Source organism: Bidens hawaiensis, unplaced genomic scaffold, assembly GCF_021521415.1.
Source record: "Bidens hawaiensis isolate Kalapana, Puna unplaced genomic scaffold, B.hawaiensis_p1.1 tig00029282_1, whole genome shotgun sequence".
In the NCBI taxonomy this organism is placed as follows: domain Eukaryota; kingdom Viridiplantae; phylum Streptophyta; class Magnoliopsida; order Asterales; family Asteraceae; genus Bidens; species Bidens hawaiensis.
This window is the reverse complement of record NW_027494824.1, coordinates 221,367-248,205: the sequence shown is the minus strand read 5'-3', so window position 1 is coordinate 248,205 and position 26,839 is coordinate 221,367. Positions and strand designations below refer to the sequence as shown.

Below are 26,839 nucleotides of genomic sequence, written 5' to 3'. Positions count from 1 at the left end.
AGATAATAGAAATATATTTACCCTTTTGTTTAGTTATTATATTGATAATCTATTATGATGATTATTTATTAGTCACCACGAGGTCCACGTCTTAAAATGCATATGGTGATGAATTAAATTCGAAAGGGAAATATCAACCAACAGAACAACTAGTTTGATAGCACAATTGTTTTATTATATGGTTCTTTATATGACAACGTATTTCCTTGTAATTTTCAACAAATGCTTTCGAACATAATTTCTATTTAAAATAAGAGTGTAATCAATCAACGGCCAAACTAATATTCACTTGTCAACTTTAACATAAACAGTCTAAACTCTAGTTTTTTAATAGTGTAGTTGGGAAACAATTTACCAAATATGTATAGTAATTTTTTTTTACCCAAAGAGTGTTTTTTGAAATCATGAAAATAATTTTCTAGTTTTGTCATACGTTAAAGACAAATCACTCATTTAGCATAAGACACCCAACTCTATCAATATCATCCCATTAATAATGACAAGGTAATACATGACGCCACATCTTGTGTATTCTTTTGATTCACATTTAGTCTTTCCCGGTACCTATTTCTCATGAAGATCATCAAATGTGATCCCCAATAGTTTCTATGACCGTAATTCAAACCGTTCTCCCTTGTATTAGTTCCATTGGGTGGAGCCGAAGAATTTACATAGGGAAACCAACATCCTCAACTAGGGGTGAGCACTTGTATCTACTCGGACTAACCTAGGACCAACCTGAACTAAAGAAAATGAGTATTGTTATAACATGGTAGACCCGAGATTAAGAGCGAATCAGCAACTTAGTCCCTGGAGCTTTAGGTCCACCATAACTTGAAATTGATAAAATTTGATTGTTTCATCCTCAATCCTCACACGCTAAACTTTTGATGACTCTTCTTACACAAATCATTGAAAATTATTCTACTTTTAAGAATAATTTCATTATGTTATTAGTGCTAAAAATATTTATATAGTTCGTGGACAATTTTTTCAACACGTGAAGATTATTATATTCATTCATTATCAAGTCTAAACCTTGTCATCATTAAATGGTTCTTCAACTACAATCAAATGTCACACAAGCTCATTTACATTAATTCGATTTAATTTTTGAACTACATGTAAAAAAGTTTAGTTGGTTACGAATAAAGTATCGTTACACAGCATCGTATTAATATCCCACATCAAGAACAAATGATGGAATAGTTTAGTTAGCTGCCGTTATACACCAGTATGAATGAACGGATGAGACACACTTGATTTGATCAAATCTTCTCTCTGTTCTCTCTTTGATTCTACCATTGAATTCCTTGCAAAACTCTCTTATCACGCTTTTGTATATAATCACATAATTACTTATATTTACTAGTGTAGATGGTGGTTCATAGACAACCTCGAATAACTAGAGAACAAAATAATCCACTTTTGACCCTTTCGATATGGCAAAGATCTCACTTCTCAACAAGAGAACAAAAGGAACGATATGGAAGTATCCAATCACTTTGATCAAGGATTGAATGAGAAAGATGGACAGTCAAGATTTATCGAGTGGAAGAGAAGAGAGAATTTATTTGTAGTTCTCTAGTAAACCTTCCATACCAGTGTATTAGAGTCTATAAAAAGATATAGACCATATCATATTGTAACGCAATAACGTCATATACATCTCACTTTACATGTACATGATTCATTTATTTTTTTGACAAATCTACAGAAATGAGTACACGAAAGAGCTAGCTAATTACCTTCATCAAAATTTACCCGTTCGCCTGTCGAGAATATGTTCCAGAACATTGCTGCTGAGAAATAGAGAAGTGATGTCAGCAATAAGAATCCCTGAAAGGAACCCACCAATTCCACAAAGAAACCCGCTCCAACGGTCCCCAGTATGGCAGCTAATGTGCCTGCAGTATTTGATATACCTATACAACAACAATAACACGATTATAAGAAAAGACTTAATCATAATGTAGAAGACTAAAGTCCACCGTTGTGCGAGTTCTAGTCAAAATCTGACATATATAAGTGAATAATAGAGTGTCTCTTAGACTCTTACCATGTAGAACACCCGAATACTGTGGAGCAATCTCCTGCTCAAATGTAAATTGAATACGTAAGTCTCAGTTGGAAAATGACAACTATAATCAGTACTAGTTTGTTATTAGGGTTTCTTTCCTATATATTGAGTTTTGCCCCTCCATTGTAAGTACAGTATTCTAATCAGATATTTTTTAGTATCTTTCACAGTGGATGAACCCGCCCCAATCTGTTTGGACGTTGGAATGCACATGAGAATTACATGCTTTGGCTCAAACCTACTTTGGCACCTAACCAAACATTCCCTACTCGCCTATTTTGTCATCTCTAGTTAGACGTGTAAACGAACCAAGTGCTCAATGAACCGTAGGTGAACTGTTCGACAACAAGTTTGTTTATGTTCGTTTATTTAATTAATGAACGGACATGAGCACATGTTTTGTTTGCTCATTTATGTTAATGAATGTTTGTTAACATTCGCTCATTAAGTTAGTTTATGTTTGTTAGTTTACATTTGTTTGAGGTCGTTCGTTTATATATTCATTCATTTTTAGGCTCATTACAATATAGTCTAGCTTTTTTAATATTTTAGGTCCAACATATTAATGTTCACGTTTACTTTTAATTGGCAGTTGCTAAATTATGTTTGTTTATACTATTAACGAACGGATATGAACAAGAAAACCCTTTAGTCTAATTATTCGTGTTTGATTGTCTGTTTGGTTAAAGTTAAACGAATGGACATGAAAATACTTCATTCGTGATCGTCTGTTCGGTTAAAGTTAAACGAACGGACATGAAAATACTTCATTCGTGTTCGTTTGCAGGCCTACATCTAGTCATGAGTCATGACACAAGAGAATAGACAGTACCTGTAGGTTAACAAGGAAGCCACAGTGACTGAATGATTTCAACCCGACGGCTAAAGTAAGCCAAGCAGATGCTACTACTGGGCTTTTTGCCATAATCAAACCAATAAGAGCAGTACCAGGTCCCATAAAACCAATTGACTGAAAGAAGAGTTCAAGCAAGAAGAATTTAGACAGCATTTTTCTCCTAAAACCAAACTAAACAAAGATCAGATATTAATTAATATTAACGTACCTGCATAATTTTGCGGGTCAAAGTTACAGTCACACCATTTTGAATCAACTTGTCAGAAAAAACACCAGCAAAGTAGCCTACTAATGCCATCATACTCCACGGAACAGCACTAAACCACGCTGCTTGTCGAAGGTCAACATGATATATCTGTACAAAACAATAATGATATGGTTATTTCAATAGACTATTATTTATATATCCATAGAGAAACATAATACGCCACTAAGACTTACTGTTTTAAAGTAAATCGGCATCCATGAAAGAATAACAAAGAATCCCTGTCAAAAAATTGTTTTAAGTTCATGTACCAGAATATAATATTTTATTGCATATGGTAAAACATAAAGAGAAAATGAAATACCCAGCTATGCATGGAATTGGCAACAATGAGGGACCAAGTTGGTAATTTTGAAAGTAAACGTTTGAACGGTGGGATTATTTTTACTGTTTTCGTTTGGCTTTTTTTCCTCTTGCTTTGTATATATTCTAACTCATATTTAGTTATTTGAGGGCTTCTTTCTGGAGTGCTAGATGTTGCAGATACCCATACCAAAACCCATAGGAATCCGGATAATCCAAATATTATAAACGGACCTCCGACACCGCCTTGTGACATGAGGATTGGAGAAAGTGTGAGCCCGATAGCACTTCCGAGCTGAAACCCTGCCATTGCAAGCGCAACCGCCCTCGATCGTTCAGTTTGTGGAAACCATCTAAAAAAGGTCAAACAAATTAACGCTGTTTCAGTTTTGACTGAATAACAATCATTTGGTGTAATGATATGAACATGTAAGTAGGTAGCAAAATGGGCGAGTCAAACGAGTTGGTAAAGGGCAGGCCTGTAAAGGAAACGAACATTCAGTGAACCATTTGGCGGGAGCTGGAAGTTTAAATGCGCTCGTCTATTTAGACGGACGAACATGAACAAAACTTGTTGTGCATTTAGTTAAACGAATGAACATGAACACATGTCTTGTTCATTCATTTATGTTCATGAATTTTCGTTCAGTCAAATTTATTTATGTTTGTCAGTTTACATTATTTTATAAAATTAAAACATCACATTGCAATTTAGTCTTATTTTATTTAATTTTTAGGCCCATCAGATTGATTTTCAGGTTTACTTTTAATTGGTGTTAACTTAGTTATAATCATCAATTCATTCGGCTATACTCTTAATGAATGAACATAACAACCATGAACACACTCATTATCTTAACGAACAAACAAGGACAAGCAAACCCCGCTCGTTTATTGTCTGCGTTCAATCACTTCTTCGGTTAAAGTCAAACAAGCGAATACGAATATGTCCCGTTCGTATTCGTTAGTAAAGGGTCAAAATGGAAATTTTTGGCACACGTTGAAACAGGTTGGCTAACCCAAAACACAATTTGCACAAAAAAAATGAACTTTTAAACATTCAACGCGTCAAATAATATTACATATATTGATATATATTGTTTCATCTATAACATACATTTGAAGTAAAATGATTTAAACGGTTTTATGCAATAACAATACCCCCCCCCCCCCTTTGCAGTTAATTCTGACCCATTTGACTATTTGACCCGTTAGAGATAAAACATAATCTGAATTGACTCTTTCATAAGTATATGCCTGACAAAGAGGGTAGGGAGTTATTACCGGGCTATCATGTTGTTCATACACGGAAGTGCAACGCCTTCCGCAATTCCAAGCAAAGCACGCATGCCAAGTAAGGCCCAAAGAGAATTTTCGGCCGCCCATGGGGTAAGAAATGTAGCCATTGACCATAAAGCTACACCACACGCCATAACTATTTTACCACCATAATAGTCCACTAAAGTTCCTCCAGCAATTGGTGATACCATGTAACCCCAAAGAAAAGATGACTGTCATCAATGCAGCTAATCAATTGGAAAACAAAAAAAGGTACAACATCTTTAATAAAAGACGTCTCTACTTTACATCCATAAGTTTAGATATTTCACAATAAATATTATCTATACATACGGTAGTTACAAATTAATCATAGTCGATATTTACTACCTTGTTAAAGCTTATACGCTTATAACCCTTACAAAGACTGCACGGATGTTCAGGTCTGATGTAACTTCAATCAAACAATTATAACACATATATTGATAGGGGTGGGGTCTCGTACAAACACCTTTAACGTGAAAAGTGTAAGAAGCATTAGAGTAAACATGCTGACAATAGAGTATAATAATAACAAAATGAGTAGACTAATTATTATTACTCTAGTTCAAAACTATAGCATAATGGTAATGAGCACAATTACTCTAACGCTTCTTACACTTCTCACGTTAAAAGCTTTTTGCCTGTTTCTTTTTGATCCTAACACTATATATATATATATATATAAGTATATATATATATGTCAAAAATGAACGGTATGCGTGTTATAACTGTCATTATAAAGAACTACACATCAGAGTGTGACGTTAGCAAGAAGTTTGCACTTGCTTTGACACACTCATGAATACATATGAACACAATGTCGTTAATAGCGTCAAAACTCACAGAACTTGTACTTACTCAAATCAACTGAAAGTGCTAAATATTTGAAGTACAATACACTAACGAAATTCAACCGTTTCGACATTTTCATAAACGCATCAATCAATTATACACACATCTATTAAATCACTAATCCAATGATCCAACCTACAGGCTACAGCTTATCAATTACTATGCAGTTGACTAATTAATAACATATTTTATGTTTAACCAGTGACCTAGAACAACAATGTAACAAAACTATAACCACAATTACAATCAAAACCACAAATTAAGCAATAAAATCAACCTGAACAACACCAGCAAACGCTTGACTCCAACCGCGAGACTGCGACAACGGAACGATCGCCACCGACATCACGACACGATCCGCATTACACAGCGCCAACGCCAACGCCACCATCGCAACAACTTTAACTCTCTCGGAAGTAATAAACTCGAGAAAACTCGGCTCCGAAGCTTCACCTTCATCTCCACTAACCGAAACAATAGGCTGAGAATCGTCGGATGAAACCCTAGGTATGTGTATTTGAACCAAACGAGAGGAGTTTCGAAGTCTGCATGGTTCGTGATGGAATTGGATTCGTTTGGAGGTTGAATCGGATGATGATTGGGAGAGTATTTGAAGCGGTTGGATTGGTTTGGTTTGTCTAGGGTTTTGACGGATGGCTGCCGGAGGAAAACGGGACGGTGGATTGACCGCCGCCGGAGAAAACATTTGGTGAGGTGGTGTTCGGTGATGTGGAGTGTGCTCTAATCCGTGTTGATTCCATCTTCTCGCTTTTTTTTATCATGAGCGTCTAAAATTAACAATAACCAATATTTTAAAATCCTTTTGTTTCGGTTTTTCTTTACAATTTTTGTTTAGATTTTGATTGGTTTTGGTTTTGTCACTTGAGCTTAAATATTTTGGACAGAACTTTTTATTTTGGCAAATTGAAAATAATAATCTTGACCGATAATAATCTCACATTTAAAACTCTTTACCAACGCTTTAACCTTTTGACTATTTTTCACTTAACGGGCCTCCGTTAACAAACACTTAACATCGTCAAGTTTTTTTTCTCGAATTTCAAACTGATGTTTTAGATATTCTGATCGGAATAAGGATATAAGTCGAATGATGTAAAACTTATCTCGAAGCGGTGATCCAAACGACGAAACAATGTTTCAATTCGGGTGTTCGAATTTCCATTTAACAAAAATCAATTCATCTGAATCACCGTTTCGAGATAAGCTTTACATCATTCGACTCGTATCATTTTTCCGATCAAAAGCCCTAAAACATCGGTTTGAAATTCGGAAACAGACTTAATGACGTAAAGTTTTTTTTAACGGAGGCCCGTTGAGAGAAGAAAATAGTCCAAATGTTGGACCGTTTGCAGAAATATTTAAATGTGAGATTATTATCGGGCAATACACAAAATGTGAGATTATTTATTTGAAATTGCCCTTCTTTTTTTTGAGTAAAGTGCCATTTTCGTCCTTGTGGTTAGGCAAATAATGTGAATTTAGTCCAAAAAGTTTATTTTTTGCATATGGACCCTCCACGTTTCCCAGTTCTTGCCAATTACATCCAAATCACTAACTTCATTAAATTTAATCGTTAAGTCAGGGGTTGACATGTCTTTTCACTATTTCTTTATTATAATACTTATTTTAGTGAACTGCGGTTTTCGTCCTTGTGGTTTGTCCAAATCTGTGGTATTAGTCCAACAGTTTCAAGTTTGCAATTTTCGTACTTGTAGTTTCATTTCACTTGCAATCAAACCCGAAGTTATTAACCTCGTTAATTTTGGTTGTTTATCCATTTGCGTGCCCCTCACGTGACGACTAGTTTTGTCGTTTCTCTCCCTAAATAAACTTCAGTCCTAATTCGCAAGCACCCTCATGTGAGGGGTTGGGTGTATTTGGGGGAAAGGAAAAAAACAAGGAACAAAATTGCCCCTCACTTGAAGGGCACACTGATGGGTTTAACTACCAGACTTAACGATATTAGGAAATTCGGGTTTAATTGCAAGTGAAATGAAACCATAGGGAAGAAAATTGCAAATTTGAAACTACTGGACTAAAACTGCAGATTTGGACAAACTAGAGGGATGAAAACCACAGTTCACTAAAATAAGTATTATAATAAAGAAATAGTGAAAAGACATGTCTACCCCTGACTTAACGATTAAATTTAACGAAGTTAGTGATTTGGATGTAATTGGCAAGAACTGGGAAACGTGGAGGGTCCATATGCAAAAAATAAACTTTTTGGATTAAATTCGCATTATTTGCTAAACCACGAGGACGAAAATGGCACTTTACTCTTTTTTTTTTTGTGGTGGGGGGGGGGGGGGGGAAAAATAATAAAATTTGGATCTAATTATTTTGTTAACTAATGACTAATTGGTTATTATACATTTTGGGTAAAAATATATGGGTTACACTATTTATTAAATTCTTGTAAGTTGCTACCATGTGATCTGGTGATCATGGGTTTGAGTCGTGAAAAAAATCTCTTGTATAAATGTGATGCTTACATTAGGCTCAAATTGGTGCAATGCCCTCCTAGATCATATTCATGCGAAAGCCTCGTGCACTAGGTTTGTCATTTCTTTAATAACTTTTATTGTGTCCTTGCGTCTTTTTCAAGATTTTGAAGTATTGGTCAGGGTCTATTGAACATGGCTACTCTTAACCCTATGGTCAAAGAAACCATGATTATTGATGAAAGCAGATTGTTAGTTATGGCTATTCCTTTTGTTCATCCACTTGAATACACTTTCAGTGATTTTGAAACTATTTGACCCGTTTCTCTTTTATTTTAGCTACATTTTTGTTATACATGACCTCGGTGAGTCAACCGCCGTTTAAGGCAGTTCAACCACCTTCAGATTTAATCATGTCCGTTTAAGTAGTCAGTTTTTCGTGATATTAAATTTGAACCGTAAGTTATACCTAAAACCTGATGCTTATTTTTCTAGTGAAGCAGTTCAATTTTCTTCTGTTTTCATGGTATTGCAGCGCATACATAAGCCACTTTTCAAACCCGAGCCAGAACTTCGAATAGCACAATAGATCTTAAAAATCAACTTTCTTCTTACAAAAACGGACCACTCCTTTCCAAGTGGTTTCATTGCTGTAAAGATTCATGCCTCAGAAATGTAAACAAGTATGAGAAACATGAAAATAACTGAATGTAAAACATATACGAGAAACATGAACTATATGTAAGCGATACCCACAGCAACTTTCATAGCCGGATCGTTATAACCCATAGCAACTTTCATAGCCATGTCCAAAACCGACAACGATGTAGCTTTATTCTATACAAAGAGCAGGCACTGTAAACAACATGCTTCAGCCTCATCCAACCAGAACACCAACCTTTACCCATTCAAAGTTTGCTTCTTGTTATGGAAAACAACGAATGTCGTCCTTCCGCAATAATCTCCCCGGTAATTTTGTTTTTCAAAACAACAAGAGTTCCTTTCACTGCCCCTTTCCCGCCAAGAAGCTTTGCACTAATCTCCAACTCATCCTGCCAACAACCCACATTTTAAAACACAAACATCTAAACAAAGAACCCGTCACATAATCAGCTTATATATAAGATCATCATAACTATAATACCCAAAAGCCAGGAGCAACAATTTCTAAGGACAAATTCGGTTTTTGGGTTTTTGAAAACCGTTAAGTTTCTGTTTTTTCGGTTTTCACACTGATTCGGTTTCGTCATTTGGACTTGAAACTTTTGGGCCCAAACGGAAACGGCCCAAAATAAAAAATTTGTGCCTAAATATTTTTGTTAAATTATGACAAATTAGTTATTAAGTATTTATACCTAAAATTGTTGGACCACCCCTTTTTATTATTTCTCCGATAAATTACTCGGCATTAAAAAATTAAAATTATAATCCATAAATCCAATAACAGAGTCAGTTTTCATGATCAGGTTAGGTTTTCGGTACATTCAAAACCAAAACCGAATTGTAAATTCGGTTTTTGGAAATAACACAAGACCAAACCTTCGGTTATGTGGTTGGGTTGGGTTAATTCAGTTACAGGTTGGTTAATCTTGTTTCATGCACACCCCTAGTTTCAACTTTCAAATTAGCAAAAACAGCGATGAAATTAATATTAACTAAAAGATCTCTGATTTCAACTCAATTCCAATTTCTAGAGTTCATGATTATAAAAAAAATGAATGTCTTTTGGGGAAAATCTTAAACCATTTGCATAAATAACAAATGCTAAAGATGCAACAAAACTTACATTAACCTTGGCCGTAGAAAGATAGGAAATCGACATATCCACCGAAACATTCATCGGCACATCCTTCTCATACACCATCGTCGCGCCAATCTCATCTACTAAATTCGCAATCGCACCCGCCGCCAGATCTCCATTCCTATCCTGATCATATAAAAAGAGAGTACCGTTCACAAATTCACATCCATACAGAATGCAAACAGACAACGGGCTACGCATTTTGGGGTGTGCACGCTTCGGTTTGGTTATTAGCATTAACCGAACCGAACCGATCGGTTAACGGTTCAGTTCAGTTAATAACCAATATCAAACTTGTGCTAAACCTTTGCTTAATAATACATAAAAATGAAGGTATAACTACATGAAACGAAGGTATAAATATATGAAATTGAGATATTAGTGAAATGAAAGGGAGATATAAATACAGGAAAATGACAGTATAAAAGTATTAATACATATAATACATGAAACAGAGGAAAAGAGGCTTGAAAATATGAAAAAACTGAAGAGTTAGGTGTGGCTCAGTTATTTCGGTTCAGTTTCAGTTAACGTTGCTCACCCCTACTAGCTAGCCCCTTTTTGAATAGCAAAACATTATTTATTTATGACCGGTTGGACTCGAAAAAGTTACAAACGTGTAAATAATAAAATGAACGCAATCAGTGAATAAGAAACTAATAATAAGTGGATGTTATTACGGTAAGACGAGGTGGGACTGTGAAGGAGCAAGAGATGGAACCGGGTTGGAATCGGTGAACTCGGATGCCTCTGAGAGTGAAGTCTTCGTAGAAGCTGTGGAAGGCTTCGGGTGGTTGCGGAGGGATGGTGAGTCTGGTGACTCGGTCGGAATCTTCATCGGTTACTCGGAGATGGTCTCGAGGGCTCTTCTTCGCCATGGGTGCAAGTTGTTGTGTTTCGATTTGGATGTCAAACGTTAAAACAAAATAATCATACGTGAGTACATATATAAGTGGTTATGGTGTTGTGCACTTTTTTGGACTTATTGGTGATAGTTTCACGAATAAGTAAAGGTCAAAGAGATAGTTTACATGTGACCAATGCTATAAAATCATTAGTGGGTAGTCAGGCAATGGGGTGAGAACAAACAATTAACCGTGATTAATTGAATCAAACTTTAATGTATGTTTTTCACTTTTATATATATACATGCACATATTTTTATATAATTTTTAGTTTTATACACACACATATATTTTGGCCAGAAGATGGCTGAAATCTCGTTGGAAACCGCTGGCTTTTGCTGGATCTCGCTGGAAACCGCTGATTTTGGTTGGAATCTCACCCTGAACCGCCTATTATGGCCGGATAAAACCCTCGACCGATTAATTAGCCGACGAGCCCAAAAGTAATCATTGAAGTGAGAACTAGCGATTAATCGTGGATTAGTAGGTGTCTAGTCGGGATTTTTGCAACAATGCATGTGACATTTGTGCTGAAGTAATGTACTTCATATGAAATTAATTGTTTTGTAGTATTCTTGTGCCAACAAGGTCATTGTATTGTTTTGGTGAAAAACCCTATGGAGGCGACACAGGCATCACGTGCGAAGTTTGGAAGAAAACGTGGAGAAGGTCCGACTTAATACATAAAAGTGTGTGTAAACGAGGGGGTTGGGCTCAAATTTTCTAATAAAAAACGGGTAAACTTACACTACGTATATAAAATTTCAGATGTTAACGAGTAAATTCACACTACTAAACAAATAAATATTGGGCCGTGGGACCCACGCCCATAAGTTAATAACACTATGGAAGGCAAATATGATATACTGAAAAAACTTTCTAAGAAAAACAAGGAATAAGAAGTTAGCGTAAATAAATACGACTAATTATAATATGTTAATTTGGTTTTTAGTTAGACTAATAACAAGACGTACTTCTTTTTAAGTAAACATAAATGAATTGGTGTGTGATGTTGACCATGAGCTAGGGGTGCAAACGAGCCGAGCTGAGCCTGAGCTCGACCAGGCTCGAGCTCGGCTCGTTTAACTTACACAGAGTTCGAGGTCGAACTCGGCTCGTTTCGAGCTCTATTTCCAAAGCTCGAGCTCAGCTCGTGAGTAGATTTTCAAGCTCGAGCTAAGCTCGTTTACCATTTATTAGTTATTTTTTTAATAATATAATTATTTTTATATATTATTTTCTATTATAATTTTTTGTATAAATAAAATTTTATATATATATATATATATTATTTAGTTATTTATATTTATTTTTTATAACACTATATATATTAATTAATAACTATTAAATATATATTTTAAAAAATTATATAAATGGCAAGCTCGTTTAGGCTCGCGAGCCGGCTCGAGCTCGATAGGTGAAGCTCGGGCTCGGGCTCGTTTATTAAACGAGCTTACTTTTAGGCTTGAGCTCGGGCTCGGGCTCGATTAAGCTCGGCTCGTTCAAGCTTTTTAGCGAACCGATCCCGAGTGGCTCACAAGCAGCTCGGCTCGTTTGCACTCCTATCATGAGCCCTTCGAAGCCTCAAGGTTTCAACGTTCACAAGCGAATTTATTCCTATAACTTTTCTTAGCACGAGTCATATATTCGCCTACCTAACATCTATAGCCTATAATAGAATATAATGATTGCATGGTTATAGGTGATATAATTTGCATGTGACATCAATGCTAAACTAGGATACTTAAAATGAAATTATCTAAAGTAGGATTATTGTGTAAAGTTCTTAACTTGTTAAGAGTACGACTATTGTTGCGTCAGAGCTACATGCGTTCATGACACCGAGACAAAGGAATGGGTTTACGTTAGTTTAATGTCCGTTTAAGCCTCTCAGTTATTTAATTTTGGATCATCTTTGTACTATGATGTTCATTATTTAAATTATACACGCTAGTGACAAAAAATGTATATCATACAAAGAGAGCACAGACGCCGGGGAATAGTGGCCAAACTTTGTACCTATATTGCACTTTGTTGTCATGATGAAAACATTCCAATCTAGCCACCATACATTTTTAACGGTTTAAAACTTTTTTAACTTTCAACATTTGATCCTTAAAAGTTTTTCTCACTTAATTTAATGACGGAGGTTTAATAACATCAACATCGGTAACATAAACTATTTGTTTGTCATACACGTTTCCTGTATAGAGCGAGACGTTTGGGGGAAAATATCATAAACAATTACTTTAATAGCACCTTGCATCTTGTCAAAATAGGTTACATGCACGTTCGGTATACTGCAAACTTAGGGTTTTCTCTCATCGAATGCCCTATTTCTAAAAAAATCATTAAATACATTCATGTTCTATTATACTATCAACATCATATTATTTTGTTATAGTTTGTCGCTAAACTATTAAGCGATACCAACTTTTGAACACTCCCAACTTAACAAAGGCGATAACGTTTGACCGTTATTAACATAAAGTAGTATTATCAGCGTATACTTAGAGAGACAAGTTAACCTTGTAGTGAAGCTAGTCCAATGTGGAAAGAAAGATATGTATGAAATCGTTACATATATGAACCACATTTTCTATTTTCCTTTTTCTACAATCTACAAGTTTTTTTGCTTTGAACTACTTTTTTTTACCTATTTTATCCATCATGTCTCAAGTAAGAACTACATATTTCTCATCATTTTACCTAACACGTCGGTCATACATCTTTTGTCACTTAACCAATCAAGTGATTATTAACAATCTTTTTTTTACGGTGACTTTCACAGTTAAGTTATCTCACTGCGCGAACACGTCGCGCCCCACCACCCCACTCAGGCCAACTATGTTGACGTAATCGGGATCCACGCTGGCATCTGAGTTTGGCTTGGCGATCCCGGTAAAACCCAGTTGGCTCACACCACCCAAAAACACGACAAGTTTTAATGCTCTCGTAAAATCCGGTCGGAATCAGGATTCGAACCTGTACATCCGGGTCATCCATAATGTAAGGCTGATTTTATCTTTGAGAAATCTGCATTTTGTCTCCCTGGTTTATATCGACGTTCGACGGGTTAACCATTGAAAAAGATTTTGCGAACTCTGGACCATTGTGATATTTGGGCGGGTCAATCTGACTCATTGCCGTCAGTTGACTGACCAAAAAACGTTGAATTTACCGTTTTACCCCTGAGCCTATCATTAATCCTAGAACTAAATACCAAGAATTCGTGTAAAGGGTGAGGTTCGAACCCCTGACCCTAGTTTAATAGCACACAACACCAATCAATTGAGCTGAACTAACATTTGATAAGACTACACAATATGTAATATATATTAAGCTTTTGAATTGAAACTATATATATGCATGTTTGTTGTATATAAATATTCCGTATATATATAGTCTGTATATATATATATATATATATTCCGTATATATAGTCCGTGTATATATACTCTGTATATATATATATTCCGTATATATATAGTCTGTATATATATATTCCGTATATATATAGTCTGTATATATATATTCCGTATATATATAGTCCGTATATATATATGCACGTTTTTTTAAACTTAGAAACGGCTCGTTTTTTAGTAAACTTTTCGTCCGAAAACGACGAAACGGACCGTTTTTTAGTAAACTTTTCGTTCAAAAACGACGAAACGGGCCGTTTTTTAGTACAATTTTCGTTCAAAAACGACGAAACGGACCGTTTTTTAGTAAACTTTTCACTAAAAAAACGAAGAAACGACTCGTTTTTTTAGTTAACTTGTCACTAAAAAACGAAGAAACGGCTCGTTTTTTAGTAAACTTTTCACTAAAAAACGAAGAAGTTGCTCGTTTTTAGTAAACTTGTCACTAAAAAACGAAGAAACGGCTCGTTTTTTAGTAAACTTGTCACTAAAAAATGAAGAAACGACTCGTTTTTTAGTAAACTTGTCACTAAAAACGAAGAAACGGCTCGTTTTTTAGTAAATTTTTCACTAAAAATGAAGAAACGGCTCGTTTTTTAACAAACTTTTCGTTCAAAATCGACGAAACGGCTCGTTTTTTAGTAAACTTTTCACTAAAAAACGACGAAACGGATCGTTTTTTAGTAAACTTTTCACTAAAAAACGAAGAAACGACCCGTTTTCTAAAAAAATTTTCGTTCAAAAACGACGAAACGGACCGTTTTTTAGTAAACTTTTCGTTCAAAAACGACGAAACGGCTCGTTTTTTAGTAAACTTTTCACTAAAAAACGACGAAACGGCCCGTTTTTTAACAAACTTTTCGTTCAAAACGACGAAACAGATCGTTTTTTAGTAAACTTTTCACTAAAAAACGACGAAGCGGATCGTTTTTTATTATAATTTTATCTCAAAATCGACGAAACGGGTCGTTTTTTATTGTAATTTTATCTCTAAATCGACGAAACGGGTCGTTTTTTATTGTAATTTTATCTCAAAATCGACGAAACGGGTCGTTTTTTTATTGTAATTTTAGCTTAAAATCGACGAAACGGATCGTTTTTTCCTGGGGAAGAGTATGGAGGAAGGAGGAAGACGATAATATCCGGTGGTCAGACTGTCATTTTTCCCGGCAAGCTGGTTTTTTCAAGCTTTTAAAAAATATAGCTAACAGAGGGGCACAGATGTGACCGGCCAAAATTACGTTTGTAAAAAGTCTTAAATACTCTTCAAATCAACGGACTTTAACAAAAATATTTAACGGAAGGTGTCAGATTGACCCGCCCAAACATCACGATGGTCCAAAGTTTGCAAAATCTTTTTCAGTGTTTAACCTGTCGAATTGGTCCATATAGCAGGGAGACAAAATGCAGATTTCTCTTTTATCTTTTATTAAAAACCTTAAACCAGTGGTGTTGTTGAAGCTCTAACAGAAGCATCTTAAGAGTGTACGTAAGCTCAGATCCAACGTACTCCGTTCGGCATCGGCGGCGCCATCAAACTGTTCACCGTGTTCTCCGATCAGCTCTACTAACTTTGACCTAATATTGTGTAAGCTTCCTTCTTTCTTTTCAATTACTACTATAACACAGTCAAACGTGGTTTTGTTGACCGTTTATTTCACAGTAAAATTCGTAAAACTGTTCATGATTTTCAATTTATTCCTTTTTTCTGTGCAATTCAAGCTTTCGTTTCCAATTTTATATCCGAATTTGTTGTCTAAATGTTTCAATTTTGTTTTTGTTACTTGTTTACTGGTTTAGGGTTTATAAAATTAGGAATTTACGATTAAGACTTACTTTAGTTTGATTTATTTTTAGTCACTGTTTATGTAATAAAGACATTCAGCCAATCTGAGTGATGAATTGAAGCCTCAATTTGTTATTTTTTAGCTCTATCGCGAATTGTAGGTTCGAGTATTTGACTAATTTGCTGGAACAAAGCCCTAGAATTGAGTAAAGAAAGATTAAACACATTGCACACAGAACCGATCCGAATTAGAAATGTGTCTCGCCGAACCGAATTGAACTGGTTATTATTCTGTGTCGATTGAATTCCGTTTGGTTATCCCAATAACCAAGATTTTTGGAGCCGATAATGGAACCGAAAACTGAATTCACAATTTGGTTTGTTTTTTTTTCCTGGTTATGCATACGGTTTGGTTGTCGTTTTGATTTTCGGTTTTTTATGATTAAGTGTTTCCAAGCTCTTTTTGACCGAATCATGCACATAGTTGTCAACAGCGACACTAGCGCTAGCTATAACGCGCTACGTAGCGTACAGTTCATATGTCGCCATAGGCCGTTTAGCGAGGGTTCTGTAAATTTTCTTTTTTTTCACCTTTATTTTAGTTATTTAGGTGGTGTGAATGTTTATTTATTGATTATAATTGCTACAATAGTTGACTACTCCAATGCAAAACATGTCTTAAGTTTTCTTCTACTTTACACTAAAACATGAAATATCGGGCACTATTTCGTCGCCATCGCTACGTAGCATATATGTAGCTTCTCGCTATTGACTGCTATTGACTATTGACAACTACGTGTAACACTGTAACGTTTTGTTTTGTTTGCAGAAATGATTTTTTTGAAGCAATTTCTGGGTGATATAAATACGGAGGTTGCAATCAAACTTCTGAGCAGCTTTTCGTTTTCAGGTCTGAAGTAAAACACACCTTATCACTTAATCAAACGTAAACCCTAAATCCGTAATATTCTACTAACCAGGGAAAATGACAGAGTTATTCAACCATACTGCTTCCAGACAGTTATCCCAAATGTTTATTGCAGTAATCTTCTTTCACGGTTCTGAATATCTTTTAGCAATCATATTTCACAGGAAATCAAACGTGACACTTAAATCATTATTAATCAGCCAACAATACATCTTGGCCATGATCCTGTCGATTCTTGAATATTTACTCGAGCTTTACTTTTTCCCCGGGTTAAAGGAAAAATGGTGGATTAGCAATTTTGGGCTTTTAATGGTTATTATTGGGGAAATAATAAGAAAACTTGCTATTATAACCGCTGGACGGGCTTTTACTCATCTTATTCAAAGGTATCATGAAGAGCATCATAAGTTAATAACTCATGGAGTTTATAGTATTGTTCGTCATCCAGGGTACACAGGTTTCTTGATTTGGTCAGTTGGTACCCAAATAATGTTGTGTAACCCTGTTTCAACCGTTGCATTTACTCTAGTCGTTTGGAACTTTTTTCATAGAAGAATACCGTATGAAGAGTACTTTTTGAGACAGTTTTTCGGGGAGTATGAGGAGTTTGCTAAACGGGTTCCTTCTGGGATTCCGTTTGTGGAGTGATGAAAGATTGAAAGTGAAATATTGCCATCTGTGTTTTGATTAATTTGTTGCAAAGCGTAAAGTTTGCTTGAAGCTTTGGATTTAGTTTCATGGTTGCTTTTGACATGTAAGTTATTTTTGTTGTTTAGGTAATGTATGACACTTTTAAGATTATCATTCGATATGTATATCAAATTGCTTGTTTTGCAATGATTAATTATTAGTTTTTTTTGGTGATGCTTGTTAGTTTAAACGAGTTGGCTCAACTCGTTAAGAATAAACGAGATGAGTCAAGGTGGCTCAACTCACTCACTCGCTAAGAAGAGCCTAGTAGATTAATTAAGGCATCCTAATCAACTTTGATATAAACAATTCTCTTAAGCTATATGTAGTGGAGGGACTACAAAATAGGGCGTTTTACGCATGTGACGTCTAGTCAGTAAAGAGTAGGTTTTGTTTTTAGGGTGTAATGGTGTTATAGCCTAATATATATATATCATATACAAAATCAATTATTATTATTATTATTATAATAATAATAATAAAAATCAGAAAGAGAAGCAGAAGAGAAGAGCGACAAATAGTTGGCGCACCCCCCCCCCCCCGTCGCCCCCAAAATCACCGTAGGAGCGGTGTTGTCGCCCATTCACGCCGGAAATCGCCCGATGTTGATGCCCACTACACACAGCCTTATCATTTGGAGCCACTATTTCCTCTCGAATCTATAATACTTTACGAATATTCATACATTTTCACATCATAACCATCTCAACCATCTCTTACCTTAGATGCATATTTTTGTAACAAAGTATTTATTTTCTAATTTCATTTTGTTTAATTTAACACATAATTAAAAGTTAAAAGATTTATAAAGTAAACTACTCAGTTCTCTTTTTTTTAACAAGCTTTATGAATCTTTATAGAAGTTCACATTTCACTTTTCTATACAAATTATTACAAATAAATGCAAAAAGTTTTACAAATATCAAAATTATTAAAAATTTAAAAAACTTTTACAAAATCTTTTAACTTATTTTAGAGCATTGACAACTCATCCATATTTATGTGAGTGGGTATATGGTTATGAGTGGAAAAAAAGAAAAAGTTACTGTTCATGTGTAAATTTGGAGAAACATTTTTTACTCTCTGTAAGTTTTTAATATTTTAGAAAGTGGTTATGAGTAGAGAAGAAAAAAAATTATATAAATATAAAAAAAAATATTATTTAGTTGAATAGAAAATAGAAAATGTAGGTTTTCTTATGTTTTAGATTATTTAATAAATGCTAATGACTTTGTTAAACTCTGTTCACAACACAATAATAGTAAATGCGATAAGTAGATAATTTAAGGGACAGAAATGACACAACTGATTTATAAAGGTTTAAATGAATGTCATCTAATCCACTCTAGTCCTCTCTCCGATAATCTGATTGAGAGTTTTCTTCAATAGACGTCTCCCTAACTAATAGGTGTCACCAAACACACGCTTCACTATTCCAAGGAAATGATCACCTTCTTCAACACACTATGTCAAGACAATGCATTCTCTCAAATAAATATAACTTTATATCAAGATAGAGTTCTGAGCCCAATTACAATGATAACATTATATCAAGATAGTGTTACACTTCTATATCATCAATACAATCATTAAAACATCTAGTGCCCCTCAATATAATACAGTAATGAATAAAGAATGTAGCTTGTGCTCTTCTTTTGCTCTTAGTTTAATCTTGGTCTCTCCTCTTCAATTTGATTTTGTAATAAAGATAGATCTTCAATGAATGTGTATGTATATTGTGTAGAGCAAAGTGGTGAGGAATAAAGTTACTCAAGTCTTCTATTTATAGCCTAACATGTGAGGATAAGTTGTGTGTCATCTGCTAACCCGATGATTGATCCCCGCGGCTGATCTGCATTGACCATGGACCACCAGTCCACCTGTTCTTTGATCTTGTGAGTGTGAACATTATGTAAAGCCTTTTTCCTCCTTTTTTGTCTTTAAATAAGAACTCTCAACCACACGAGCTGAATACATTTCCATCACATCTTAATACAATCAGTCCATAGGCCCTCAATCCATAGGCCCTTTGGTTAGTATGCGTACCTTAATCTACCCTTTATCAATATAAGCCGCCTAGGTTCCTTTAATTTCATCTTCTCTACTTTACTGTAACCTTAAACATACCTAGGATCCAAAAATTTTGCTCAAAAATATATGTCAACAAGAAAATATACCGAATATATCAAGAATGCACGAAGTAATAAGACCTCAATCGACATCAATGTGCACTGATGGTGCTTGTTAAAACCTAGAAGGGGTGTATAGGTTCTAACTGATTAAAAGATTGGTATCTTTTGGAAAGAAAGTGCAATAGTTAGCAAATCAACCACAAACATCATGATGTATAGTGGTTTGGATGAAAATTATCTACTATACCGTATGCCCACCCATTGATTCCGATTAAGAGAGATCAACGTTACAAACGTCTCACTAACATGTGTAATGACCACCATTCACTTCTTTCTTTCAAGGTAAGCGTAACATGTACTTCTCTTTCATGTTCAACTTGGAAGGATCATCGTGACATATGCTAAGCATGTTCTCTTACAAAACTCGTTTCCTCTCTCTTTCAATTTACAAAAGCTTCATTAAGAAAATTAACTATAATGATCTTGACTTAATTTTTCTACAACATTTCTTTTATAAAATATATGAATTTTACATAACATTGCAAGTGTTAAAATTTTGCTTTCTCATTAAAATAAAAAATGATTACAATAAAGTGACAGACAAACGAGCAACAAGTCATGCCGCGACCCATATACTAAAAGAGAAGGTTTGTGTCGCGATCTTTCTATTTGGCCAAATCGTGGTTCTTTATTAGGTTACACTAATTTGTTTTTTTTAAGTTCTGGTATGTAATGAAAACCGCCCAAAGTCGTGTATAGTCACCCACTCAACACTTGTGACTGACAACACTCGGGTTTACCAATGCCTAAGTTTCACTGATTGTGGCCACCCTATTTGTCCACCTCAATTTACACCCACACACCCACACACACCCACACCCACCCACACACACACATAGTTAAGTTATCATACAATAATCCTTATCGTAAAAAAATGTACATTAATCGATTAAGCGTCGATTTCAAAATCACGTGGTGGCATTTTTGTAAATAACCTAAATCTAACTTTGAGATCTAATTCATCTTACAAATCAACTAATTCATCGACCATAATCCAAAGGATCTTATACATAATCTTGGATTCTAAACAAAACCCAAATTAAATTCAATTGAAATTTTAGTCAATTTGGTTACATTCGAATTCCTAATCAGTTTATATGAATTGTTATGAACTGACATCAATTGATATGAATTCCAAATTCAGTTACATTCGAATTCCTAATCAGTTTATTTATCAATTTCTAATTCAAATCTTACGTGGGAATTGGAATCAGCGATGGTGTCGATGACGAAGACAATTGTGAGTTAAAGAAAGAAAATGTAATGATAAATGCATAAAAAATATTATTTAATTGAGAGAGAGAGAAATGTAATGATTTTTATTGTAATTTTGGATTTGAATATAGAGGAAGATATGAGAATGCTAAGTGGTGCTTTTATGAATGTTTTCCCTAAATTTGCTGCTTTTAGAGCATTCTTGGCTCATCCTCAAAATGTATGTAACGGGAGTTTGTAAATTATAGGGTGGGGTTGTGAGAGCATTCACAATCTGTCTATCAAATTTAGTGAGTGAGATTTTTATAATATAGAGAGAGTTTTAGGGTGTTGTGAGCGGATGAGAGAAGAAATGCAGTGATTTTTCTGTATATTTAAAAAGTTTTTGTAGCACCCTAATTTTTTTTAGATAAAATGGCAAAGATGTCCTTTATGTTTGAACGTATTTTCAATGGGCGTCATCATCATCATCATCATCATCATCATCATTATCATCGTACTCAGTAAATCCCACCAATAGCAAAGCTATGGTAGGGTTTGAGGAGGGTAAGATGTAGACAGTCTTACCTCTACCTCGTAGGAATAGAGAGACTGCTTTTAGTGAGACCCCCGGCTCGATAGTAGTTTTGCATCAAGCCTTGGACATAAGACACATAACATTCAACCATTGGGACACCCACTGATTGGTGCATGTACCTTTGTCTTTCGGCCATCAACGCCACCACATGATGTCTGATTAACCTTCCGCCACCTTTGACGTTATTTTCACGAAATTAGTAAAAACGTCAAAGTTAGTGCAATTTCACTTTTGCCCACCCGAGGGCCCACTCATATATACATTATATGCGCCACGGCAACTAGGGCATGTATTTTCAATGAGCGTCCTTTAGCAAAAGAAAAGACAGAAAACATATTTTATGTTTGAAATCCCTTTCACGTTAAGTCCTTTGACACTAACCCAGCTAAATTTTTTTGTTAAATTTGATCATGTGCAAGGTACATGAAGTTAGTTTTGTAACTTTACGCGTCATTTATTTAATAACTAAAAAATTATATATAAAAACATAATCCCCCCTCTCTCTCTCACCCACTTCATCTTCTCCGAGCAGCTCTGGTTCCTGCGACCTAGAATCGCACCAGTTACCACCATCATACCACACCATCGTCATCAACATCAACAGATGAAAAAACGAATATGAAAAAAAATCATGTTTTTTGCAGATCTATTCAAAGGGGAAACTCTAAAAACACATTTTTTCGGCAATCTTTTCAAAAAAGGAATCGAACAGCACCATGGCTAGCTGCAACATCAATTGTTTCTTCTCTCTCCTATGAACCTAAAAATTGATTTAAGGTGATGGGCTAAAGGAGTGATGACCAAAGTTTGTTCATCTAAGATCTAGGGTTTCGACCCTTTCCAGTAGATCTAAGGCTTCAATAATAAATGTGTTGGTTCATCAGAAAGGTTAAGACGAGAAGGCCCTAGTCGAACTTCCTGGATTTGGGGAAGATGATGAGGTGAACTGATGTGGGTGGGGGTTGTTTTTGAGGAGAGTACGGCTCGGTGACAATGATGGAGATGACGATAGTGACCGACAGTGGTGGTGGGGTGCAATGGCTGCGGTGGTGGTGTTAATGGCGGGATTAGGGATGTAGTTTGTGAGGTTGTGGGTTGATGGTAGGATGAAGATTAGGATTTCTTTAGAAGATGATGATATGCAAAGAAAGAGAGAGAGAGAGAGAGAGAGAGTGAAGAGAGATGAAAGAGAGAGAGAGAGAGAGATATTTATATTTCTTAGTTTTAATTATTAAATATTAAATTTTATTTATTAGTAGGAGTAAAATGACTAAAATACCTCATGTGTATTGCACATGATAAGTCTTAACGGAAAAATTTAACTGGATTAGGCCCAAAGGACTTAACGTGAAAGAGATTTGATACATGAATTATGTCTTCTACTATTTGTTTCGATAAAGGACGTCTACTGAAAATCAGATCAAACATAAAGGACGTCTTTTGCTGTAAGGCCCCGAACCCGGTAGCCTTACTTTAGCGTCGGATTTACTCATAAACACAGTTCTTACAAATCAGAGTTCATTAAAACTTTCGCGGAATATAAAAACTTTCATGAAACGTTACAACAATCCAAAACTTGCCTTAATTACTGGGAAAAATCATAAATAAAATAAAAAATCATAAAGCAAAAAAAATGTTTACTATGGGAAAACTCTTGCATAAGGTTGAATCTAAGGTGAGAATGACTTGCTTTCACGCATTCTTTCCGGTTCTTTTATTCGTCGCTCTGATGATGCTGTTCTCTCTTCTTTGTCATGTACTAGGGGGAATCTCCTTTTTCATTTCTATTATGTCAAAAGTGGCAGGCTTCATAGCGGCGAAGGGCCTATCTAGCTGTTTGAAAAAAAGGGGGTGCTCCTCGGCTCTGGCCTCAGTGATAGGCTGTGCTTTTCGAGCGCTCGTCACTGCGGGGGTCGGAGCCAATATGATGAATCCGTCGGGTGGGGAAATAATCCCTTCCAATTCAGGTTCCGGGGGACCATCACACTCGAACTCCTGGACGGAAGATTCGTTCTCGATAGGAGTGTTGATGGAGCCATTTCCCGAAACATCAACGGAGGGCGCCTCAACCGCTTCTGCTGATGCAGGGCCGCCCCACGTTGTCCGAAATGCGAGCTTGGGGTCGTCAATGCGAAATCGCATTGTACGACTCGAGCAGGACAATAGCCCTTATCTACTAGATAAGGGCAAGGGGGCCTACTGGTCGGACATAAAAAGGGAGCTGGATCATGCCCCCTCTCAGGGGGAGTATAACCGGTTAGTCTCTTTTGAGAACAGGGACCTCCTGCTCCGAGAACTCAAGCATGAGGATTTACGCCTTTTTCAAAGAGTCTTGGAGCAGAATCCTCCCTTGGCCGACCAGGCTGTCACACCCCGACCAAAGGCGGATTATACATCGGGGCGCCACATTTTGTTTCATTACCCGTGACACTATTGGGTGTCAATATTTATTAATACACATTTATCGCGCGCGCGCAGCGCAACACAAGATAACATAAATCAACAAAAATCATTATATAATAAAGCAAAGTATTCGATCAACATAAACTTGTCTTGATACATTTTAATCTAGGTCCAAAATAAAAGAAAACTTCCTACGTGTCCACAAGCTCCAAAGCAGCTACTGCAAACCTGAACATGTGTTAAAATAAACGTCAAACACTTGCGTGTTGGTGAGAAATCAAGTTTAATGCAATACAGTAAATCTGCGCACAACACGTGTATGTCTAGAGTTTAGCAAGGGTGTAATCAGATTGTGATCAAGCCTAAGATAGATCATAGCTCATAGTTCAATCCGTGCTCCCAATTGAGCACAAAAACGAGAAAACATACTGTGCAAGTGTAAACAAAGAAAACCGTAAACGATTGGTCTCCCGTGTTCATCCAATGGATCCATGAAAACTTCGGAATAGGCCGAACAAAGCGGTTAATGATACACACATACAAATAACAGCCAAGTAAACATCCTCAACACATGGGACACTGCGCGACTAAAGTTCATAAACAGTTTAAGACTCTAAGTTTGTATGAACACATGAACATCCCAAAACATTAAAAATAAAAAGGGATTAGGTACGAGATAACTCACATGATAAACGGTGCGATGAAGATAAATAAAGCAAGAACCAAACAAGCAAAGTTAACCTATAAATAAGATTATCGGTTTAACGATTGGTTTTAGTGTCTTGATTATAACTAACCATAGGTAATAAGCATCGATTTACTTAAACAAATTATAAACATTTACTAACCGAGATCTGGGCAGAAAAGAAGAGAAAGAAAAACAGAGGCAAGGAGAGCTGGAGTTATGTTGACGGCTACGCTGCGAAGGTCTTCAGCAGGGAGAAGGAGAAGAGATTAAGTGTCTGTGTGTGAAATGTTAAAGAAAATGGCTGGGTATAAATAGGCAAACCCTAGGGAACACAATCCTGGAAAAAGGGGAAAATATCTCACCAAATCTAAGCAAAAGATATGGCAGCAGGAAAAGGGGAAAAAGCTGTCAGGTTACTGTTCACAGCACATGGGATATGTCAGGCAAACACTGCTCAAGATAAGGAAAAGAAGATCTCAAAAGATATTGTCAGTCACCTTTTTCTGTCAACCAATAGGATTGACGCGCATGCTGCGCCGAAAGTAACTTTTCAGACAAAGCAAGTTAGGTCAACAGCACAAAAGATAAGATATCACCAAAGGTAAACGGCTGGATAAATCAAGATAAAAGACACAAGACTTAGCGCGAGAAAGCTGAGTGCGTGAGCGCGAAGGCACAAACAGAAGGCTGTCACAGACAAACCTTAGCGTGCTGCGGGAAGAACCACAAATCCTTAGCGCGTCGCGGAACGAACTGAAATCCTTAGTGCGTCGCGGGACGAACTGAAATCCTTAGCGCGTCGCGGAACGAACTGTTCCTTAGCGCGTCGCGGGAAGAACATAAATCCTTAGCGCGTCGCGGAACGAACTGAAATCCTTAGCGCGTCGCGGGAAGAACATAAATCCTTAGCGCGTCGCGGGAAGAATTACAATTCTTAGCGCGCTGCGAGAAGAACTACAAATCCTTAGCGCGTCGCGGGAGGATCTACAATTCTTAGCGCGTTGCGCGGAGAAGTATCATTCTTAGCGCGCCGCGGGAAGAACTATAGTTCCTAGCGCGTAGCGCAGGAACAGTCAATCTTCACGCAGGCTTCCTTGTAAGGAGTTAGCGCGTGGAGCTGCGCAGACATCCTTAGGCGGGAAGAGCCAAAAGACAAGCAAGGAGTTAAGAGAAAAAGGGGTTCAAGGCTCAAGGGTTAAACAAAAAGGGGGGGGGGATGGCGACAAGAGAAAAGAAGGCGGGACGGCGGAAAGAAAAGAGAAGAAGAGGAAGGAGAGGTGGAAGAAACATTTTAAAAAATATATATATACATAAAGATTTATTAAAGGTTAGATTTATAAAGATTATAATTAATTTTTAAATCATAAAAAGAATCGGATCAGAAAACGGGTATCTGGGTCGGGTCGGATTCGGGCAGATGTTACAGTCTCCCCTACTTTAAGAAATTTCGTCCCGAAATTTCTCTCGAAGTAGGATGCGCAAAGAAAAGGTACGGGGATAAGGTCGATCAAAAAAATCGTTTTCATTAAGGTTAAGCGTGCAATCCATGATTATAAAGTTTATTAAAATAGTTTCGCCATTAGCCAATTCAACAAGTTTTCCTTAAGTTAATGCGCGGTCGCGCGAGCTTCTGCTCAAACGCGCGAGAAATAAACTATTGGCACCAGTAACAAAAAGTATAGATGCATAATGCCCGTTAAAAAAAATGTACCATTAACTACGTCATTAATCGCTTGCGCTTGGTGCGCGGTTATATTAAAAGTTTGTCATCGCGTCACTTGGTTCGAAATTTGGTTCACCGGATTCGCTTGCGTAATCTGTACTTGTAGCCTCGGGCACGCGTTCCGGAAATGACTGGGATCACCGCAGTTAAAGCACGATCTTGGTTGGGGATTCTGGTATGTTGGTTGTGGGTTCAGCGGGTAGGTTGGTGGTGTTTGCACAATTGGGTTGGCGGGAGGGACTCTACAGTACTCAGCAGAGTGACCAGCGCGGCCACATTGGTTACATTGCCTACACGAGGCTTGGGTTGGGTGATGAAATTTACAGGTTGGGCAGAAGGGCTGATTTCCTGTGTAGGGTTTCTTAGTT

General features: G+C 36.4%; 3 protein-coding genes across 6 annotated transcripts; 1 reads left to right on the top strand and 2 right to left on the bottom strand.

Annotated features, from left to right (window-relative positions):
• Nucleotides 1-1,576: 1,576 nt before the first annotated feature.
• LOC143578494 (putative anion transporter 4, chloroplastic) lies at nucleotides 1,577-6,507 on the bottom strand. Of its 2 annotated transcripts, XM_077062060.1 has the most exons (8): nucleotides 5,954-6,507; nucleotides 4,789-5,015; nucleotides 3,506-3,857; nucleotides 3,378-3,422; nucleotides 3,145-3,291; nucleotides 2,913-3,050; nucleotides 2,060-2,093; nucleotides 1,577-1,925 (listed from the first exon to the last, which is right to left on the bottom strand). In XM_077062060.1, exons 1-8 carry the CDS (start codon nucleotides 6,380-6,382, stop codon nucleotides 1,741-1,743), a joined length of 1,557 nt encoding a protein of 518 aa, XP_076918175.1. In that variant the 5' UTR covers nucleotides 6,383-6,507; the 3' UTR covers nucleotides 1,577-1,740. The 2 variants fall into 2 exon arrangements, with proteins under 2 accessions (XP_076918175.1, XP_076918176.1); XM_077062061.1 differs by lacking the exon at nucleotides 2,060-2,093.
• A 2,411-nt stretch (nucleotides 6,508-8,918) lies between these two features.
• On the bottom strand, nucleotides 8,919-10,916 carry LOC143578498 (uncharacterized). Its single transcript, XM_077062067.1, has 3 exons — nucleotides 10,623-10,916; nucleotides 9,928-10,068; nucleotides 8,919-9,193 (listed from the first exon to the last, which is right to left on the bottom strand). Exons 1-3 carry the CDS (start codon nucleotides 10,818-10,820, stop codon nucleotides 9,050-9,052), a joined length of 483 nt encoding a protein of 160 aa, XP_076918182.1. The 5' UTR covers nucleotides 10,821-10,916; the 3' UTR covers nucleotides 8,919-9,049.
• Nucleotides 10,917-15,720: 4,804 nt separating this feature from the next.
• On the top strand, nucleotides 15,721-17,948 carry LOC143578497 (protein-S-isoprenylcysteine O-methyltransferase B-like). Of its 3 annotated transcripts, XM_077062064.1 has the most exons (3): nucleotides 15,721-15,857; nucleotides 16,885-16,965; nucleotides 17,036-17,947. In XM_077062064.1, the coding sequence occupies exons 2-3, from the start codon at nucleotides 16,887-16,889 to the stop codon at nucleotides 17,629-17,631; spliced, it is 675 nt and encodes a 224-aa protein (XP_076918179.1). In that variant the 5' UTR covers nucleotides 15,721-15,857; nucleotides 16,885-16,886; the 3' UTR covers nucleotides 17,632-17,947. The 3 variants fall into 3 exon arrangements, with proteins under 3 accessions (XP_076918179.1, XP_076918180.1, XP_076918181.1); XM_077062065.1 differs by lacking the exon at nucleotides 16,885-16,965 and having other exon boundaries at nucleotides 15,741-15,857; nucleotides 16,966-17,945; XM_077062066.1 differs by lacking the exon at nucleotides 16,885-16,965 and having other exon boundaries at nucleotides 15,750-15,857; nucleotides 17,036-17,948.
• Nucleotides 17,949-26,839: the final 8,891 nt, after the last annotated feature.

Excerpts from the sequence above, each read along its gene's own strand:
- LOC143578498 (XM_077062067.1), bottom strand. The coding sequence starts at position 10,820 with ATGGCGAAGAAGAGCCCTCGAGACCATCTCCGAGTAACCGATGAAGAT. Across the intron at positions 10,069-10,622 it reads CAGTCCCACCTCGTCTTACC|GATAGGAATGGAGATCTGGC; the intron begins GTAATAACATCC and ends TTATATGATCAG. Across the intron at positions 9,194-9,927 it reads TTTCTACGGCCAAGGTTAAT|GATGAGTTGGAGATTAGTGC; the intron begins GTAAGTTTTGTT and ends GGTTGTTGGCAG.
- LOC143578494 (XM_077062060.1), bottom strand. The coding sequence starts at position 6,382 with ATGTTTTCTCCGGCGGCGGTCAATCCACCGTCCCGTTTTCCTCCGGCA. Across the intron at positions 3,051-3,144 it reads TGACCCGCAAAATTATGCAG|TCAATTGGTTTTATGGGACC; the intron begins GTACGTTAATAT and ends CTCTTCTTTCAG. Across the intron at positions 1,926-2,059 it reads GTATTCGGGTGTTCTACATG|GTATATCAAATACTGCAGGC; the intron begins GTAAGAGTCTAA and ends GTTGTTGTATAG.
- LOC143578497 (XM_077062064.1), top strand. The coding sequence starts at position 16,887 with ATGATTTTTTTGAAGCAATTTCTGGGTGATATAAATACGGAGGTTGCA. Across the intron at positions 16,966-17,035 it reads GAGCAGCTTTTCGTTTTCAG|GGAAAATGACAGAGTTATTC; the intron begins GTCTGAAGTAAA and ends TCTACTAACCAG.